At 26.4% G+C, this 20,415-nt stretch overlaps 1 protein-coding gene across 4 annotated transcripts in view; it reads right to left on the bottom strand.

Annotated features, from left to right (window-relative positions):
• The window catches only part of LOC111618952 (probable nuclear hormone receptor HR3), a 148,766-nt gene that overhangs the window by 93,894 nt on the left and 34,457 nt on the right, over nucleotides 1-20,415 (bottom strand). For all 4 annotated transcript variants that reach the window (XM_023360582.1, XM_023360579.1, XM_023360581.1 and 1 more), the window contains exons 2-3: nucleotides 11,230-11,315; nucleotides 6,159-6,300 (exon numbers count right to left, since the gene is read on the bottom strand). In XM_023360582.1, the coding sequence (XP_023216350.1) occupies nucleotides 6,159-6,300; nucleotides 11,230-11,315 (228 nt within the window). The remainder of the gene's footprint in view (nucleotides 1-6,158; nucleotides 6,301-11,229; nucleotides 11,316-20,415) is intronic.

Raw genomic sequence — 20,415 nt, 5'->3', positions numbered from 1 at the left:
CCTTAGGGGACACAACATCAACACTGGGCAGATGTAGGTCTAAACTTAAAACAGGTTAGTTAACTATTGTATAAATATATCCAAATAACTATTGTTGTAATTTACCGTAAAAACAAATGTAATAATTAAAATTTACCAATATATAGAAATGTAAAAAAAAGTTGAAGAGGGGTGCAAGTGATACGAAAATATTGCACCCGAAATGCATAGTAAGTAAGAAAATAAAGAATACGAAGATAAGCTATCGTCTCTGATTAAATGCGGTCCAGGCAAAAAAACGGTGGTTATTTCTGTAGAATTAACCCATGAAGTTTTCATCAATTTTTTGAGGAAATATTTTTGAAAAATTGATTTTAAAAGGAATATCAATAAAACAGCACCATGGATATATATATATATATACATACATACATATCTATTACTTACAGCATAAAATTTATTTGTTTGTAAGCTTAAAATAGATCCTTATTAACTACATATTATTAAAAATGCATTGATATATAAAATACAGAACTGGGAATGGTTATTTGTGGTTTAGCCTAGTGACGAATAAATTCGGAGACAAGTAAATTCAACTTACATCGTTTTTCGACTTAAGTCACCTCTCCTGGAACCAATTACTGACGTAAGGCGAGGTATAACTGTACAAGGGATGAAAATTTAATTTCCAGAATGCACCTTTAAAAAATATATACATGTGCAAATGTATACTAGTAGCTACTAGGACCTTCAAAGTACTCCTTTGTGCATCTATACACTGACTTAGATGACATTCCCATTTCTGAAAACTGTCCTAGAACCCATTTTTTGGAATACTGTCAAGTACCTGTCTCACATTCTGTTGATATAAGTTATATTAGAAACTAAAGCTTCTCACCATGCCGGATTGTATAAAACAAAACACATACTCTATAACCAATAACCGGCGTGAAATACAGTCGACCCCCCTATAAGATTGTTGATTTTTCCGTTTTATATGAATTCCATGTTGTACGAGTCACTTAGATTTTACAAATACGTGTGCCAGGCTGTGAACGGCTCACATATTTGTAAAATCTAAGTGACTCGTACAACATGGAATTCAGATAAAACGGAAAAATCAACAATCTTATAGGGGGGTCGACTTGTACCCAAAACTGGCAAACATTTTCGATGCCCCTCCGGGCTCTTCCTCAGGCTAAATTTGTTTTTTCCATTGGAACGTACTCTGCTTCCTAAAGCTCAAATATGGAAGGAATCCACGTGCCACTTCAAATTAATTTTCATTTTGACCAATGGGGATACGTTATGTGCACCTTATAGTAATTACATGTATCACTTATCAATTTTATGATTTATTGTCTAATAAATATTGCCAAGCCATTGAGAGATTCATTTCATCCTTAAAAAACGACATTGTCTACTTATACAACAAACCTGGGCATAACACTAATTTTTAATGAGGCACGGGTTATCCACACCACCCAGCATCAAGAACATTTAAGAACTTTGGAAGCGATAAAAATTTTTACGACCGATTGCAAATTAACGTGCATTAATTTTAAGGATGAAATGAATCTCTCAATGGCTTGGTAATATTTATTAGATGATAAATCATAAAATTGATAAGTGATACATGTAATTACTATAAGGTTGTGCACCTTATAGTAATTACCGTATCCCCATTGGTCAAAAAGGAAAATTAATTTGAAGCGGCACATGGATTCCTTCCTTATTCGAGCTTTAGGAAGCAGAGCATGTTCCTAGTTAAACACATTTGAATTAAAGAATCCAGTTCCAACGGAAAAAACAAATTTAGCCTGAGGAAAAGCCCAAGAGAGGCATTGAAAACATTTGCCAGTTTTGGGTATTTCACGCCAGTTATTTGTTATAGAGTATGTGTTTCATTATATTAGAAAATCTTTGCCCCTTCAGCAGCACAGTTTTTACTTTTGGAAATAGCCAGAAATCACAGGTGAATAGACAGGAAATTCTAATTGGATAAGCACTTTTTTAGCCAGGAAGTCTTTTACTATAAACATACTGTAAGTTGGTGCATTGTCAAGATGAATAATCCACTTATCTGGCCACAATTCAGGTCTTTTTCTTTTCAACAGAATATCATGATCTCTTCAGCACCTCTAAATATCATTATTGGGTGACTGTATGTCCCTATTCAATAAATAATACTTGATGGACTATCCTTGTTTTCAGCTGTCCACTTTGGGGGTCAGCTGTCACATCCCACCCACCTTTGAATCTCATATGCCACTCAAACATACTAAACATTTTCATAGCATCTTCACCATGTGCCACTTTCAACAGTTTTAACATTTCAATAGTGCTTTTTCTGATTTTCACACAAAATTTGATATTAATATGACATTCTATATTTTGATTGCTCATTTTTATGCCAAAGTGCACATACAGGTCTTTATTACTTCCCCAATAGCTAACAACTGGCTCTATCAGCTTGAAATTTATGCACATATTAGTTCAAATACAAATAATACTCATAATTTCAATATAATTGTATCACATGGCATCATGTGGTTATTCCAAGAATTAAATTGTCACACCTTGTATATATACATACATGCTTCAGGAAATCATGCACATATTCAGAAATTTCAATATACAAGTGTTCAAAAATTTGGTTTTGTGGAAAACCAAATGACTGGTTTTCTCAAAACCAATTTTAAGTTATAACATTTGGCACTTTCTATATATTAAAATATAATTATCATATTTCCTCAATTAAACTCTAGGGTTTATTTTTAAAACATATATATCCCCAGAGTTTTTTCAAGGCTGTAATTTATTACATTACAATACAAGATGAGTAGGTAAAAATTGAAAGAAATATTTTAATTACATGTACATTTCCAGAACTATTTAAACCATTTATTAACTGTATTTATTACCACTACAAAATTTTCAGTAATTATTACTTTCATAATTAACCTGATTCAGAGTCTTCTCATTTGGTTGTTACATTGTCATTTGTGTTTGTTTTGATATCATTGTTGAAATCAAAATCTTAACTACCATCTTCTAGTTCAAATTCACCATTTCCAATTCAAGTTTTCTTAATTATCTTTCAGCTGTTGACTTATGAACTCAATTGTGACTTTTTCACATTCAATATTTAACAATAAAGTACAATCTCAGTAATCCAATATATATGGGACCAGAACAATGTTTAATTAAGATGACTGACAAATTATTGGAAGAAAGATGAATTTAATGAATACACAAACAAATTTGACAGCATAGAGTCAACTGTTAATGATGCAGCAAAACACAAGTTGGACCACTGATCAAAACAACCATGTGTAGCATGGAATTCAACATTGATTGCTGTTGCCAGCAATCAATGCTGAATTCCCACCAAATGTAGTGGGAATTTTGTGGGAGGTACAGTATTTTTGGATGATTTTGGGAGACTGATTTTTATGTTTTTTCAGCATTTTGTTATAAGATACTGTAACTTTTTTGAACAGCCTAAGATAACAAGCTTAGCAATCTTTAATATTATACCAAAGTTCAAATGTTGAAAGTTCATATCAATACCATGCATTTAGTAGAAACACATGAAATTTAGAGGAAACTGAAGTTTGAACTAGTGGGAAGCTTTTTGTGACTTAATAGCAGTGTGGTGATACTTGAAAGTCCACAGTGTCAAATTATATTAAATTAGAAAAGCTAAAAAGAAAAGTGTTAGATTACGGACATGATGAATTAGTGAAGGGCTGGATAACTGAAATTGTACTGTAAGGATAATTTTATTTGCAAAAGTGCTTCCATGCATGTTAAAATAGGAAGAGCTGTCTGTTTCTAGACAATCTGAAGAGGTATACTTTACTTAAATTTCTTATCTGTCACTTAGTTAAATTACATTACCCTATAAAGTGCAATACTTCAACATGTTTCCCATGCTTTTCAACCCATGGTTTATTTTTAACAGCATCTTTATTCCTTGGGTTTATTCAAAGACCAGGAAATTAATCAAGGAAATATAGTATCTGTAAATAGCATTTATTCAAATAATCTTCAATCCTGTCTATACTGATTATCTATTGTTTGGGATCTTCCAGCAGATTTTCATTTCATAACATTTTCCTTTTTTTTAAACTGAGTGATTTTTTTCAAATTAATAACCATTAATTTGATTAATTTCTTGGAATAATTTTTGTTCTGTAGATATCTGATCTAATCAAAACAGTGATAATTGATTTAATTTAATACATGTCAAAAAGCATTGAACTTTCCATTGAACAGATGTCACATAGTAGCAAAGGATGTTAAATTATCTCATATGAAAAATTTTCATTTAACTCATTGTAAACATAAAACCTGAGAACATATTTTAGCTTCCAATTCATGTTAATATATGGAATGTCTTATGGTAAATATTTCCTGAAAAACATTTTTAATAGAAGATTTAGCATATATTTCAATTTATCATAATGTTATTTTTATGACACCAATTTCAAAAGAATCTTAAAATATCTCCAGCAGAAAGTTTGAAACATTTGTCTATATTTTAGTTTATTAATCTATGAGTAAGATCTGCATGTTCCAAACTGAAATGCTAGCAGAAACATGATGTATTTTGATTATTATTGAACATGTTTAAAATATATACAAATATATCAAGATATACAATTATCTTGTTCTGTATATTTGTAGTGATTTCAAAATATAGAAGATACAATTTCTGTAGTATCATTAATGTTTCCAGACTTTTATGTAATATATGTGTTATGACACCATGGAACAGAGGACAATAGACACAATAAGCACTATCCATCCTCCACAGCTACCTTATTTCTTGGGTGAGTAGAGTGTATTTGCTGATTTTTTCAGTGTGAGCATTTTTCATGTTATGAGTGTTTGGAATGGCTATGTTTATTATATAAGCAAGCTTATTGCATTTTTCAATGAAAATGATAAAGCAATTTATCACAGTAGATCTGCTATCTGTGATTATGTCTCTATCTAAATATATAAAATTACTTATTGTGACTGACTGATTCATCATCGCCCAGAGCAAACCACTGAACCTGAAGAAGTGAAATTTTGTACACAGTTAGGGTACATCATGAAAACGCACACTAAGAAGGGATTTTTGGAAATTCCCCCATGGGAGGAGAGGGAGAAGATTAAGGCTTAACCTGAAGAACGGTTTCTACTGTACTATTTTAAATGCGATTTTTTGTTTTCAACTACGTTTAGTCTTCATTGAGTACTTAGGTGTATTAAATTGATAACATTTCAGACATTGTTATAAATATTTTTATATATTTCAATTTTTTAACCAAATGTTCAAACCATTTTAAATTTGAATTTGTTATTGCATATTTGTTCAATTATAGAACAATTGTAAATGTTCCTGAAAATTGATCAAATTGAAAATAGTTCATTTGATTCTCAGCAATTCTCATCATTCTCAGAGGTAGGTGTTATATAACAATTACTATGGTTGTTGAAATACTGAATATAAATGGGGTTTGCTTGCAAAATCCGTGCAGGCGAAGTTGCGGGTAACAGCTAGTCATAGTATATTTTGTGTGTGTCATTTTTCTAATACTATCTGAGATGCATATTTGTAGTATAATACATTGATGCCTAATAATCTGTGTTTTTGTGCATGTTGGAAAAGCCGAGAAAGTTACATAACTTGTTGCTAGATTTTTTAATAAAGTACAAAGTGAAGATTTTAGAGATTTTATTCTGTCAAATTCTGAAGTATAAAGTGTCCATTTGATGATATGTAAATTTTCTATCATTTTCCTGGCTATAAAAAATGAAGAATGCCATTTTTTTTTTTTAGTTCTTAATTCATGATATTAAATGTGATTACTGTTTTTTTTTCTTTTGTCAAATGTATTCAAGAAAGATTAGTGCTCAAGTTTTTTATTTTTTTATACATTTGAAACAGTTATTTTCATAATATTGTTCTTAGATTTTTATTTAGGCTATTTGGTATAATTTGTTTTTAATTAATTATATTAGAATAATGATACTTATTTTAATTGGTATGATTCAATGTTGTGTTCAACTTGTAATTTTTTTAGAAGTATATTTCATATGCTTATTTTCTGATATTATTAAATTTAAATTTATTTTTATAAATTTAAATTTAATTTATTAAAATAACTTCAAAAATAACTCACCATCCCTGGACATTCCAAGTGCTATACATTTTTGTAAACGGCAATATTGGCACCTATTTCTATTCACTCTATCAACCACACAGTTTTTTTGCCTTGGGCATTGATAATTTACAACACCAGATTGACTCCTCCTAAAAAAACCCTAGAAAAAATTTACAAAATGTAAATATAAAATTATTATTTCAAATACTATATCATACTTAAATAGACAATCCTTAATATCAATACAAACTGATATTACTTAATAATAAACCAATTAATATTTGTGTTCATTACTAAAATCATCTTTTCATTTAAATATATATTATGCAAAAGGAGTACATCCAATTCTTCTTTTATTCTGTAATTTGTTCCTGAAAAATCTATGTAAAAAAGATACTGTCTGTATGAAAAATGGAAAATTGGTTTCAAACCATAAAAGTAATAAGATAAATCAATTAATATAATAGTACTTGTCTAAACAAAATATTTCAATTTTAATTAATAAATCAGAGAAGGGATAGCTTTAACTTACGTATCAGCAAAAGTTAATAAATTTATATAATTTCTTTTATTTGACTTTTTCAATTAAACAGTAAAATACTTTTAACTTTTAACATGAATTTGAATACAAAAACTATTCTGTACTGAAAAGAAACCAGAAGAAATGTAATCCGCAAATATTATGTAATTCAAACTTTGAATTACATATTATTTCGTCCACTAGTACTTATCTATTAACATTTGAATTACATTTTTCTGACATCTTTAATTATGGAATAAAGTAAGAATGAAAGACCGATTGTTACTACATACATTGAAATAAGTTGTAATAAACTGCAAAAACAACAAAATTTACTTGACCATGTGTGGCAGCCTTAAATGCATATACTAAGATATAGTTGTTTAATATTGATGTTAATTTAATGATAATTTTTTTGAACAGTAATTAGTTAGCATTAATTCGATCAAAATCTGAACCATGAGCTATATTAAATTGCTTTGAATAAATTGTGCAATCATCAGATAAAAATTGATGTAATAGTAAAAATAACTGTAGCATAGCAAACGTAAGTAAACAAATTAATGTTGCACAAAATTTTATCATATTTTATTACAACAATGCCATTCCTGATAATTAAGTTTTATTGTAATTAAATATAATAAAATTTTGTGCAATATTAATTTCTTTCTTTACTTTTTGGTATATTACAATACATATACATACATGCTACAGTTAATTTTTATCCAATAATTACAGTCTTCATTCATAACAATTTAATACAGCTTCAATTCAATTAAAATCCAAATCATAAACTAACTAATTACTGTTAAAAAAATTATCATTGCTTAAAATTGATGTTAATTTAACTTTATCTGAAAATAAATTTATTTGTTCTGAAATCAAACTTACATTTTCTGAAAATCACTTTACCTTTCTGAAATAGAATTTACTTTTCCTGAAATTGAAAATGAAAAGGTGTAGAAATAGAAGTATGAATATTTTTCTTTGAATTATAATCAAATGGAGATTTTAAAAACGGCAAGTTTGTTGAAATGTATTAGATCAAGACAAATTGTGTAAAAAAAAAAAAAAAAAGAAAGAATTGGATGTAAGCTTAAATTGTCAAATTTAATAATTTATTCCAATATATAATCATTAAATTCAAAAACATTAAATAAAAATAAATTTTATATTAATAAACTTCTTAAACTGGAATCCTGTTCCAGCAACAAGTTTTGTAATGGATTATCATTATTGCCTTCTTTATTATTATTTTTGTATTTATGAATTTTATTTTGTTATTTTAGTTATTTGTCATTAACTCATGTTTGGACACTGGTAAGAATGTTAAAATTTAAATTTTTAAATAATTCTATTACACCAACCAATGTCAAATATTATCGGACTAGAAATGGCTATAATATTAATAATTTATAAAACAATTTGGCACTAGAGTTAGGCATTAGGCACCATCTCTTGATAAATTTAATAATTATAATTTTAATTAAATAATTCAGAACTACTGGAAGAAAAGAATCGGTCCAGAGTGGGACTCGAATCTGCAACTCCTGCTAACCGTGCAGATGAGTTGCCAATTATGCTACCCAGTCCACCAGTCTGATCTCCTCTTCCAGTATATACAAGCTTACGATATAACCATTGATGGTTATTACAATGCTGGTTGGGGATGCATACAGCACCCACGTCCTATAAACATCTCACAGGCACTCAAATGGCAATCACAAACCCCGGCAAGGCATATATAAATAAACAAACATCACCACTAAACCTGATATATTTTAAAGCTATACACCAACCAATGCCAAATATTATTGGGCTAGAAACAGCTATTATAGCCATTTCTAGCCCAATAATATTCAGCTAATTCTATTACACATATGTTTCATCCTGACAATAACTACTAAAATAGCAAAAATGTTTGATAAATGAAAAACTTGTTGTTGGAACAGGTTACAGCTTTAACTTTAACCTTTTTAATAATATAAATTTAATTTTTTCAGCAATAAAATNAACAATGTATTAAAAAAATGCATAAATTTAAAATAAAATTTAGAATACAGAAATTACAATTTATCTGAATATTGTTGCATAAATAAAAAACAAACTAACAAAAACAAGTTAAATTAAAATTATTAATAAGTTAATAAATGTTTATTAATAAATAATTTTAGTTTTTTTTATTGCTTTTATTGTTTGTTAATTAGTTTTATTTTCAAGAATATAATAAGTGCTTAAACTTTCACTTCAATCTTTCATTTAGATAAAATCTAAATTATTTAAAATCATATAAAGTTGTTGAAATGCCCTATTATATTAATAATATCAAAATTATGTCATTACTAGCATTTACTCCTAAAAATGTCTTCAGAATTAACTTAAATTGTTACATGATCATCATCAAATAATCTAGATGATATTAAATTATTGAATTACTGTATTGAGTTATTTTCAGGACAGCATTTTCTAGCTTACTATTTGCTATTTCTAAATCTTATGTTTATTTTTATAGTTTTTAACCTAATTCAAACTTTTCTGTAGTATGTAATGTAAACTTTTTTTTTTCAGTTAAAATATACAAAAAGTTTTCAGATTTATAAATTTGAAAGTTTAACTAAATTGTTGTTTATCAGGCATCTCACATATACTGAAGCAAGTTAGTTTGTTAGTTTCAAAACACAATTGAAAATCACTAATATAATATAAGTACAGTACATATAAAGAAAGATTATTAATCATTCATTTAAAAATTAACCTATATATATTTTTAACTGTATTTTTATTTAAATAATGTTTCATTTGATAGTCAATAGAAAAATAAATTTTCAGAATTTTTATGCTTATATTTCTAAGATGTTTGAAAATATAAAATTAAAACATTATACATAGTATAATGCATATGGTACCTAAACTAAAAAGAATTAATGCATAGAAACTGTGAAGTTAAACTAATTATAAATAATAAGTATCTACTGTAAATCAGAATATAATGTGTCCAAAAATTAATGATAGGGTTTCATGAAATTATTGTGACAAACACATTAATCATTATGCTCTGGGAGTTTTTGTATTCCAATTAGTAACTCAAGTATGTATGGTATTAGTAGATATTTATATGTGTATCATTAATAGCATGGCATACATGACATCAAATTTTAATTATTTCATACCATGCTCAATTAAGAATGTCTGGAATGATGCATGTAATTGCATCATGGACATTTTTCCTTGAAATGAACCAAATCCTGAAGTCCTTTGCTTTACAACAGTAGTTCCCATTTGGCAGTTATGAATCCAAGGGCATTTAAGACCCAGAGTTTATGCTAAAAATTTTGCAAAATATTGCTAAACTGTGTTTTAAAAAAATTCAGAAGCAAAATTAAATTTACAGTTTTTAAAAAATAAATTTTAACTTTTTTATAATATTACCATTATTCTCATAATCTTTTATATTAATTTAATTATATAGTAAACAACACACAATACCAGGGTGTAGTTAACAACGCAACCTATGAACCGATGAACATTTCTCTTTTGTTTTTTCGTCGCACACTGGTCATCAGTTCATAGGTATGTTGTTTATATAGTTTGACTTATAAAAACACTTGAAAAATTATTTATCAAATTAAATTTTCCTAACATTATGATTATAGGATAATTTTTTCATTCATTATAGATTAACTGAAATCTGAAAAGTGTGCTATGTGTAAATTAATTTAAATTTAAAAATCATATTTAAGTTATCAATAAGCATCAAAATTTACAAATTCAATTTAACATTAGAACAACATTCATATTGGAACAGTTAAACACTTTCATCATTAAAAAACTTAGATTTATCATTCAATATTGCCCAATTTTTTGATTATACTAGATCAGCAATGGCAAACCTTTTTCTGAAGATAATAAATTTCAAATTCAATTTTGACCTAACTCCAAATCATGGATCAAATATTTGAATAATTAAAAAAAAAATAACAAATACTGTTTATAATTTATTTAACTTTTTAATTTATATCAGAAGAATAACAATAAATTCTATATAAGTGAAAAGAAAAATAATTGAGATTTATAAACATAAAACTGGGAAATAAGATAAAACTTTAAAATTCCACAACTCTTATATTGTTTCACTTTTTAATATAACTTACAAATATATTTGGCCCTCATGATAGACTTTGGGTATATCACTATATTAAAACCTTTACCAAATCTGAAGTTTGAATGAAGGATTGTTCCAAACATAACTAAACAAATTATAAAATTGACAGAATCAATAAAATCTATCTTCAGTAATTTTTATAATTTATGCAATTTAGTAAATTTCAATCACTGAACTTTGAAAACTTGTAATAGTTCTATTGGAAGAAGATCATTAATCAACTTAGCAACTATTTGACAACTATTTTTTAAAATATTTGTGTCTTTTTGCTATTTTTAGCAATTTTGCAATTTAATTTATATCTGTTTAACAGACTTTTATTCTGTTTCAAATAATTTAGGTTTAACAATCCTATTTGAAATTAGAAACTTATGTCTAAATAATTTAATTAAAAATTTAAAACATACCTTACAACCCTCACATGTTATTACACCATAATGTACACCTGAAGATTTGTCACCACAAACTTTACAAGGAATAATTTCAATCTGAGCTGTAAAAATATGGAATTTTATATTCATTCATTATGAATATGATTTTAATTATATTACTACTAAAATTTCAAATTAATAATAATTAAATTTGATAAAAAATTATTTATAACTTCACAAAGATTACTTTAAAAATCAGCAATGTTTAAATAAAAAATAACATTAAAAATTTTAAATATTAATAATAGGAATTATACATTTAGTTTAATAGTTATTAAAATTTTTCAAATGATAATTAAAAGAGTATTTAAATATTATCAAATTATTTTTAAACAGCAAAATAAAATAGCATTACATTATGACTACAGAATTGATCAAAGATACCAGGTTATACTACTATAAAATAGGAAGAAGTTGAGAAATGATCTACAAAAAAAAATATAGATGAAGATGAGGATAAAAAACAAGAATAAACAGAATAGACAGATGGTCAAAACCTTTTTGGATTAAAAATTATGAATATAAAAAGATTTATACAATATTATTTTTAAGTCTCTTTTTATACCCTTAGTGAATTTAATTATGTTTAAGAGTGGTTAAACTTTGACAAGGATGAATCAGTGACTATAGTTAATCTGTAAAACTAATTAATGGATCTTTAATTGTGGATGAAGTTGCAGTATCTTCAAAATAAAATTTGTTATAATAAATATATAATAAAATATTTTATTTTAATTTAACAACCTATATTTAATTCATTGCATAAATATATTAAAACAGCAATAAAGTGAATGAAATTGTATAATCCCAGGAATTCAAAAATGTTTATGGTCTTGAGAACAGAAAAATAGCTGAGACTCAAACACTATTCACATGAAATGAAGAAACAAAAGTATCTCCATTGGAGGAAGAGGAGATTATGAAAAAATTTTCTTCATTAGCTTTTCATCTCTGTATAAAAAAATTCTATGTAAAAAGATGTTACATTATCAGTTTAACATTAGAATTCTTTTGCTCTTATTCTTCATCTAATTTTGCTTTCCTGTAGTAATTAGAATTTATAAATTGTGGTAACTGAAAAGTGAATATAATACCCAATCTGGATTGTATTTTTTAATATAGTGTAGAGGACAATTTGTATACCTTAACTGTCACATATCTCCAAATCTGAGAAAATGTCTTTTAAAGAAATTTAAGCAATCCATACAATGATTTTTACAATTGATTTTTTTTTTGTGTTTTTAATCTATTTATCTATTTACTCCAAAACAATATTCTGTAAAATAATTTTACTATATCCAAAATGGTCCTATATTATTAGATTAATATACATAAAATTTGAATATCAACAGAAGTAAAACAATAGTAATAAATTCATTTAGCATTTAAAATTTGACCAAATGATATTTAAAATTGAAACTTAAATTTAAACACACATCTGTTTAATAAATTTTAATCATAATCAAATCTACATTTTATACTATCAATTTAATAGTGGATACAACAAAATATATAAACTTTATAGTTTCAATTTATTTAATTCTTTTTAAAAAAGAGTCTTTCATATCTCTAACTGGATAAGATTATTTACTAAAATATAAATATTTTAGTATTATTTAATAGATTAAAAATATAAAAAAATTATGATTGCTGACAGTAAATTTTATTCTAAAATAATCATGATTAAAATTCAAATTTAATATATAAAACCAGTTATTCAGATTTTATTCATTGTAAACAATTAACAAAAAACTTGTTACAGATTTTTATTATGAGGAGGCTTGTTTCCAAGAAATACTGTGCTAAAAATCAAAATTAATCCTCAGAATACAATGCAAATATATTATTATGAAGTTAAAAAACTACAAATTAAGCAGACTTAAAAAAAATGACTTTCAAAGCAATAATTATAGGAAATATTAAATTCCAATTTCAAATAAAGAATTAATATAGCAATCTTATATTATTATTCACATACTGTATATTCCTTTAATTCAGCAGCATTGACTTTCATGTGTTATTTAATTCATTTCACTATAAACTCATACTGATTATAAAATGATTTAGATTAAAAAATTGAATTTTTACTTAAATATTTTATAATGCTTATTGTTATATACAGTTTTATTTATGATAAATAATTTGTGATAAATCATACAATTCTTTTCATTATAAAATATAATATAGATATAATTTTATGATTTATTTTGGCCAGCTGTTAGATTTTCTGTTAGCATTACTGCACAAAACTTCCACAACTTTTTATTCAAACTGATAATATTTAAATTTTTTAAAATAATGTAAAATGTATATTTTCACTGTTTCGAGATCATTTAACAGATTACTTTGATTAGAAATGTTAGATAATATTAATATTTATGAAAAGTTGTTCTAAGTTACCATTTAATAATTGTTTTTATCCTCATATTCAAAATCTACAAGTTAACAATTATTTTTAATTTTTAAAAATTTCATCCAGTTGGACTAGATTATGAAGTAGGAATAATGAAACTATAGAAAAAAGAAACTACAGTATCTAATACAAGTTTAATCTTTTTTTTTGTTTTTTAGTAAAAACAGTTATTATTCAATTTTCTATTTTGTGCACAGAACAAAGCATTTCATTAAAACTTATAATAAATTGGATTATTGGTCTAAAAGTATAATGCATTAATTCTGCATGATAAATATCGTGCAAATTGTAAAAATATCATCATGGATAGCCACTTCATAAAGGTTGCTTACCTATGAATAATGAATAATTGAAATTTGGTAGTAATATTTGAATATTAATATTATAATCATGTTTCTTTCAATGATAATTATGACAAGTTGTTTATTGTAAATAATGATTATTGCAACATATATACTGCATTAACAATTAATATTATAAATTGGTTTATTCTGAAATGTATAGATTGTGGTAAGAGTTGATAGTTTGAATATGAAATGTCAAGTTAATAACTACTTTTGTATACTAAATAGTATACTTTTTCAAAAATTATATATCAATTCCAAATAAATATATTATAATTTTTGAAAAAATGCACTTTATACAACAGCTGAGTAACATTTAAACTAAAATAAATCAGAAAGAGAAATTTTTATTTTACAAATTAACTGGCACTTCTTCTATACAGTATTTTGTTACTTTTCAGAATTATCTTGAAAAATAACTAGTTTCCAAATTTTGACTTTACTATGGGTATTTTTTAAGGTAAGTTCAAAATTTTGGAAACATTCAGCTACTTGTTCAGAAAGATTTGAAAATTTATAAAAATGCAGAAATCAGCTGAAATGTAAAAAGCAAACAGATTTTACTGTCAACTTTTTTCCCCATTAAAAATTGTTCATTGCATATTTGAAAATTTGCTTTAGACAAATATACTGATCGACTTCTAATACAAACTAATCAAAATGCAAAACAACACAAAATAGACAGTCTGAATAGCTGTTATTTATTGAATAAATAACAGCTATTCAGACTTAATTATTAATTAGATTTATAGAAGAAAATGGTTATATGTGATTATTTTTTTTTTAATAAAATCATATGTAATCAGATAATTTATTTATAAATAACTTACAATATTAAAAATGACTTCACATTTTAAAAGTCAAATCAATGATCAGGAAAATCTAATAGCCTATATTAATTTTATAAATAAAAATTTAGTAGCATTATCTTTGCAAGAATTTTCAGCACATTATTGTTTCCTAGAAAAATGAATTACTTGTTATAAAATTTCGAAAATAAAAAAATCACGGGTTTTGAAAAAGAAGACATTTAAAAATGATTAAATGAATAACTAATACATAATTTAAAACTTTTATATTAATTCTCAAGAACAGCAATGTCTGCAGTGTGTAAAAGATAAACAATTATAGCAATAAAATTTTATTGCTACAAAAGTTAATTATTTACTGTGTAAAATAAGTTGTATAACTAATATATAAAACATTCTAAATTCTCAGCATCCTTAAAATGCTCATAAAAAACTTTACTGGTAATAATTTTTTATATTAATAATTAATTTTCACATAAATTAAATATATAATGAAAAGGTAAAAAATGTCTTTAAATATATATTTCCTTTGTATATATATTGTTCATATATTAAATATATGTTTCCTTTGGCAATTTATGTATTTTTGATGAGATATTTATTTTCTAGAAAAGTAAATGTAAGTTATAAATAATTGTTATAAATATGTGAATATGGTGGTTTTTTTTTTTTTCAATTTTGAAAATTGAGTTAATCAGGAAATTTTAATAAGATAATGAAAAAACCCTTGTCTGATAACATAATATAACAATACAGTATTACAATTTATAATTATTAAAAGTACACACAGTGAAAGTCTTAAAACTACAAATTAAAAACTATCAAATTTAAAACAAATTTTAAAATTTATAACCGGTGTTATCAATAAACTAAGTGTAATTGTTTCAAACATTATATGATTTTGCCATCAAAACTGTTAGTATTGATGGCAAATCTCATTTCTTATATATGGCTATAACAGCTCTTAAATTCAAATCTGTATACTAGGTAAAGAATAAGCTGAGTTGCCTGAAGATATTATAAGTTTTAATTTTGTATTATAGTATTATAAACAGCAAATTCATTCATTATTTATGAGTCATCTTAAAGTATTATATATTATTCCCTTTCTGCCACAACAAATCTTTGAACCCAGTATAGATTCTCACGATTTTTCATGAGCAGTGCAAATTAATATGTCATTCTCCATCTTGCTAGCCATCCTACTACACATAAGGCTCATCTGTAATTGGTAAAAAAATGAGGTCAGCAGTATAGCATGAAAAATATCTTATCTTAACAATTTCAATCCTATTTTTCTTGAATAACTCAAGAACTATCTGAGAACAATTTCAAATGCAAACTACATTTTACAATAGAGTTGATGCAGATCTTATTCTCTTAAAAATTACTTGCACCAATTCTAAGAGAATTATTTCCTGAGAAAATAGCTAGCATCTACAACAATCTAATTTGAAGTAATAATAATTTCATATCAAGATCTAAATAATAATCATTTTATTATTTATTTATTTATTTTACAATCCTAAAAAAAAACAAAAACAATCTGTTTCACAGAAACAAAATTTAACTGAAATATTTTTAACTTTTTCTTAAAAAATATTTCAGTTAACAGTTTTTGATGTATAATTATATGCAAGTAAAAATAGCCAATGAAGTTAATTTAAAATTAATGAACTGATTAATTTTGCCTATCTTACCCACTTTAACAATAAATGAGATTGGTGAAACCTGCTGAAAAACATTCCTGGATTAGCATTTATCAAATTCTGGTTACTTCATTAGATTATGATCATATGATTCTACCAAAATTATTAAAATAAAAGTGAGAAAAGTTTCATGATATTGAGTAATGAAATGGAGTTTTATGCAATATATCATTCCCCATTATTCATTTATTCTTACATTTCTCAAAATGATTTTTTCTTCTTTGGCAGATTAGGAAAGAAAAAAATTTGAAACAAAGTATCATGTATATTCAAATCATTATGTTGCATATAGTAAACAAACGACACAAAAAGGAAACCCTAAAATTTCTCAGAAACCATCTTTCCTATATGATTAAAATTCTATAGCTCCATGACAATTTTTTACAATTATATTATAGCAGAATCTATGCCAAATTTTGATTTCTGGTGAATTAATTAAGCGATCAATTCCAAAATAACTCTAATCTTGAATTTTATGCTTTTTCAAATAAGAGATGATGATAATTTAGTACCTAATTTTAACAATGACGATTTAAAAAATACGAATGATATTTTTTCATGATAGAAGTAATGTTTTGTTGACTATTAAAATAAGTAATCGTTCAAAACTTTGAAGTTTGAGCATATTGTGGCACCCACGCGAATTTCAAGAGGTAGGCACCGGATGTATCTTATTGGTCTCCACCCCTCAAGTCTCCAATCGATCCTGATCAACTACATCTCCCATCTGTTAGCCAATTATCTTTCATATAAAGGACAAATAACCCCGAATATTTTTCAAAATTACACGTTCAAAGCAACAATCGATTTTAGGTCGTCTAAGAATAATGGACCAAAACATGGCCGCCACAGCGTTATTCGCCGATGAAGCATATTGTAGTTGATAAAAAAAATTGCAACAATGTAATTACAGTAATGATGACATTCGTTATTTTTCTTTATTATTTGGCTGGTTTAAATAAAATCAGCCAAATAATAAAGAATTTATAATGGCAATCAAATTCATTTTTTTCAACATAAATAGTCTAATTTACAAGTTTGTAAAAGTTTGTAATTTGCTGGCTCGCGGCTATTTTTTTTTAAATCTGAAAATTATTGTAGAAATCTGTGATATTAATTAAACCATGGACTGATAACAATTATGAGAATAGATTTCACATAATAAGTAATTGTTTTCAATTAAAATTATCTCAAAAATATGCATCCATGTTCAATTTTTGTATAAGATGTATATGCTGAAAGTTTCTATTTATGCTAACTTTCAGTCATGCTGAAAGTTACTATCGAGTATTAAAAAGTCTAACAATTGGAAGAGTTTCTGATTATTTTTCCAATCAAAAACCTATTTAAAAAACGTTTCTTCCATTGGAATTGTAGAATATTTCGATTGGGCTATGTTAAAATGGATTTTAATTAAAGAAAAATTGTGATTTCTGTAAAACATTTTTTAAAAAGATTACAACATTTACATTGCTCAAACAAGCCAGATTTTCATACAGAATGTGATAAACTACATCGTGACAACAGTCATCAAGGACGACTAGTAATACTTTATGCATAGAAATTATACTCACTAAAGGACGTTAAATGGTAATAAATATTAAAAAAATGAGTCGCCAGAAAAATATTTTTATAAAATATATTTTGTAATTAAAATATAGTTTTAATTAATTTCGACAAATACATTTAATAAGCAGCTCGCAATCTATATAAGAAAACCAGTTTTCTCGAATTCTATAAAACAAGTTGTAGTTCATTTTTGATCGTATGCAAAAAAATAAAAACAAAAATGTGTGTCCGGAAATATGTTGCTTTTAAATTTATATAAAAATAATTCTTTAATTACTATCTCTTTTTAAAAGTCAAACTTTTAAAATAACTTGTCCAGAATTCACATATTGTGAAATCGGTAAAACAAATTTAAAAAATCTTTACTAAATTATGAAACACTTCATCAAAACTCAGTAACAAGTTGGTTTGGTTTGATGAGATACGACAGTTACGGAACACGTAGGCAATATGCCAAGGGAGTATCTTTCGGAAGGACTTTCTATGGGAAACTGTGTAGCCCTATTTAGGTGTCAGATACACGCTGGTCATGCGAAAACCTGCGCCCAACTAGCGATGTTCAATGGTTTTATCCACTCGGTCACTGGTGGGCACTAGTTATAAATTGGATTGGATCTCGAGAGATCAGATCCAATTTATAGCACGTAAAGGCTATACAGTAAACTTCAAATTTTGCACACTATTGATTGGTCTGATCGGAATAATCGACCAGAATGGATGAAAATTGACATCTTGATCAGTATTATGCGTTCCGTTCTGTCTATTTTAATTTTTATTAATTTAATTATGGAAATAATTCAACTGACAATTTTTTAGAAACAGCGAAGACATTTAACAGAAGAGGTAGAGAAGTATTAGTAAATTTTCATATAAACAATTCAAATTTTGGAGAAATTAAACTGACAGATTCGTGAAGTATATTACAATTCGATATTTTATTTTTATTAGTTTTTTATTGTCGATATAGTTTTTGCTTGCTAAATAGCATTTAAAAAATAGAATAATGGCTTTGATAAAATGAAATCTCCAAAAAGAATATCAACATGTACTGTACAGTACATTGTAAACTAAAAGACTATTGGAGACACTTAAAATTAGAATGTAATAACGAAAACAATATCATTTATCATTCCAAATTAACTAAATGAAAAAATTCGAATTAGAAAAAACACTCATAATTATTGTTAGTCTGTCACTAATAATGACAAAATCATCAGAAATTGAATCATGTTAATATGCAGTATATAATAACCATAAAGTTACAAATACACTTTCACAAACTACTTTAGAATGAAATCATAAATCGATAATCGATTAAACAGCTTATATCAAAGATAAATTTTGCCGTTTTGTTGTAAGTATTAAAAAATTTATAGTTGGCCCACTGATTATTATTAGTATCATCAGGGATGTAGCCACACGCGGCGATGTTCCCAATATTAATGTCTTTCCGCCTTTCACCACCGGCTCCCACTGCTGCTTCAAACCAATTTAAAGGTAAGCAGCGTAAAAAAACAAGCAGTTGACAACTGGATGAAACAAAACAGATATATCACTCAAATATACTAGACTCCACGAACAGTCACGAGGTACAGAAATAAAATCTAATACTTGTTCAGCTTTTATCTCTTTTATTGAGCATTGTCACGTGCATCTGTGGTTTGCATGTGGCATGCAAGAAACTGCAACATCGATATGGCAGCTTTTTTCACAATAATGTGTTGCTAGTGATCTAGGGGAGGCCCTAACAAGGTTTTCAGGTGGTGCAAGATCTCATTGTGGCGCCCCCTATAGAGACTAAATTGTACATAGAGACTAAAGATAACACATTTTTTACATTATTAGTAATTCAGACCTCCGAAAGATTAGAATAGTAGTATGGATGAGAAACAATAACAGTAAAAAGAAACAATATTTCTTTGAAGAGGTTAACAGTCTACAACGTTAAGTGCGAATTTCACGCTATGTGTGTATACCTTTGAAATGCGCACAACCTAGCTCACTATTGTATAAAATTTATTTTGGCGGGTAGGGTTAAATAGTAATAAGGTGATTGGGTTTTATTTTTTGCGCAGACGATCTATTGTTACATTTTCGCCCCCCCCCTTATGACGGCGCCTGGTGCGGTCGCACCGTTCGCACCGCCCTAGGGCCACCTCTGTAGTGATATAGTAGCCTACGTAGTACTTATGCTGTCCCCGCAAGCCATCAGCGATGCTGAAATTTCTACAACCTCAAAAATTTCTGGTTATATCTCTATTATTATTATTATTATTATTTTCTTTGAATTTTAAATTCAATAATTATAATCTCAAAAT

Source organism: Centruroides sculpturatus, unplaced genomic scaffold, assembly GCF_000671375.1.
Source record: "Centruroides sculpturatus isolate CEXI.00-Female unplaced genomic scaffold, Cexi_2.0 scaffold66, whole genome shotgun sequence".
Lineage (NCBI taxonomy): Eukaryota > Metazoa > Arthropoda > Arachnida > Scorpiones > Buthidae > Centruroides > Centruroides sculpturatus.
Note: the sequence above shows the minus strand (reverse complement) of the source record. Positions and strands in the feature narration are given on the sequence as shown.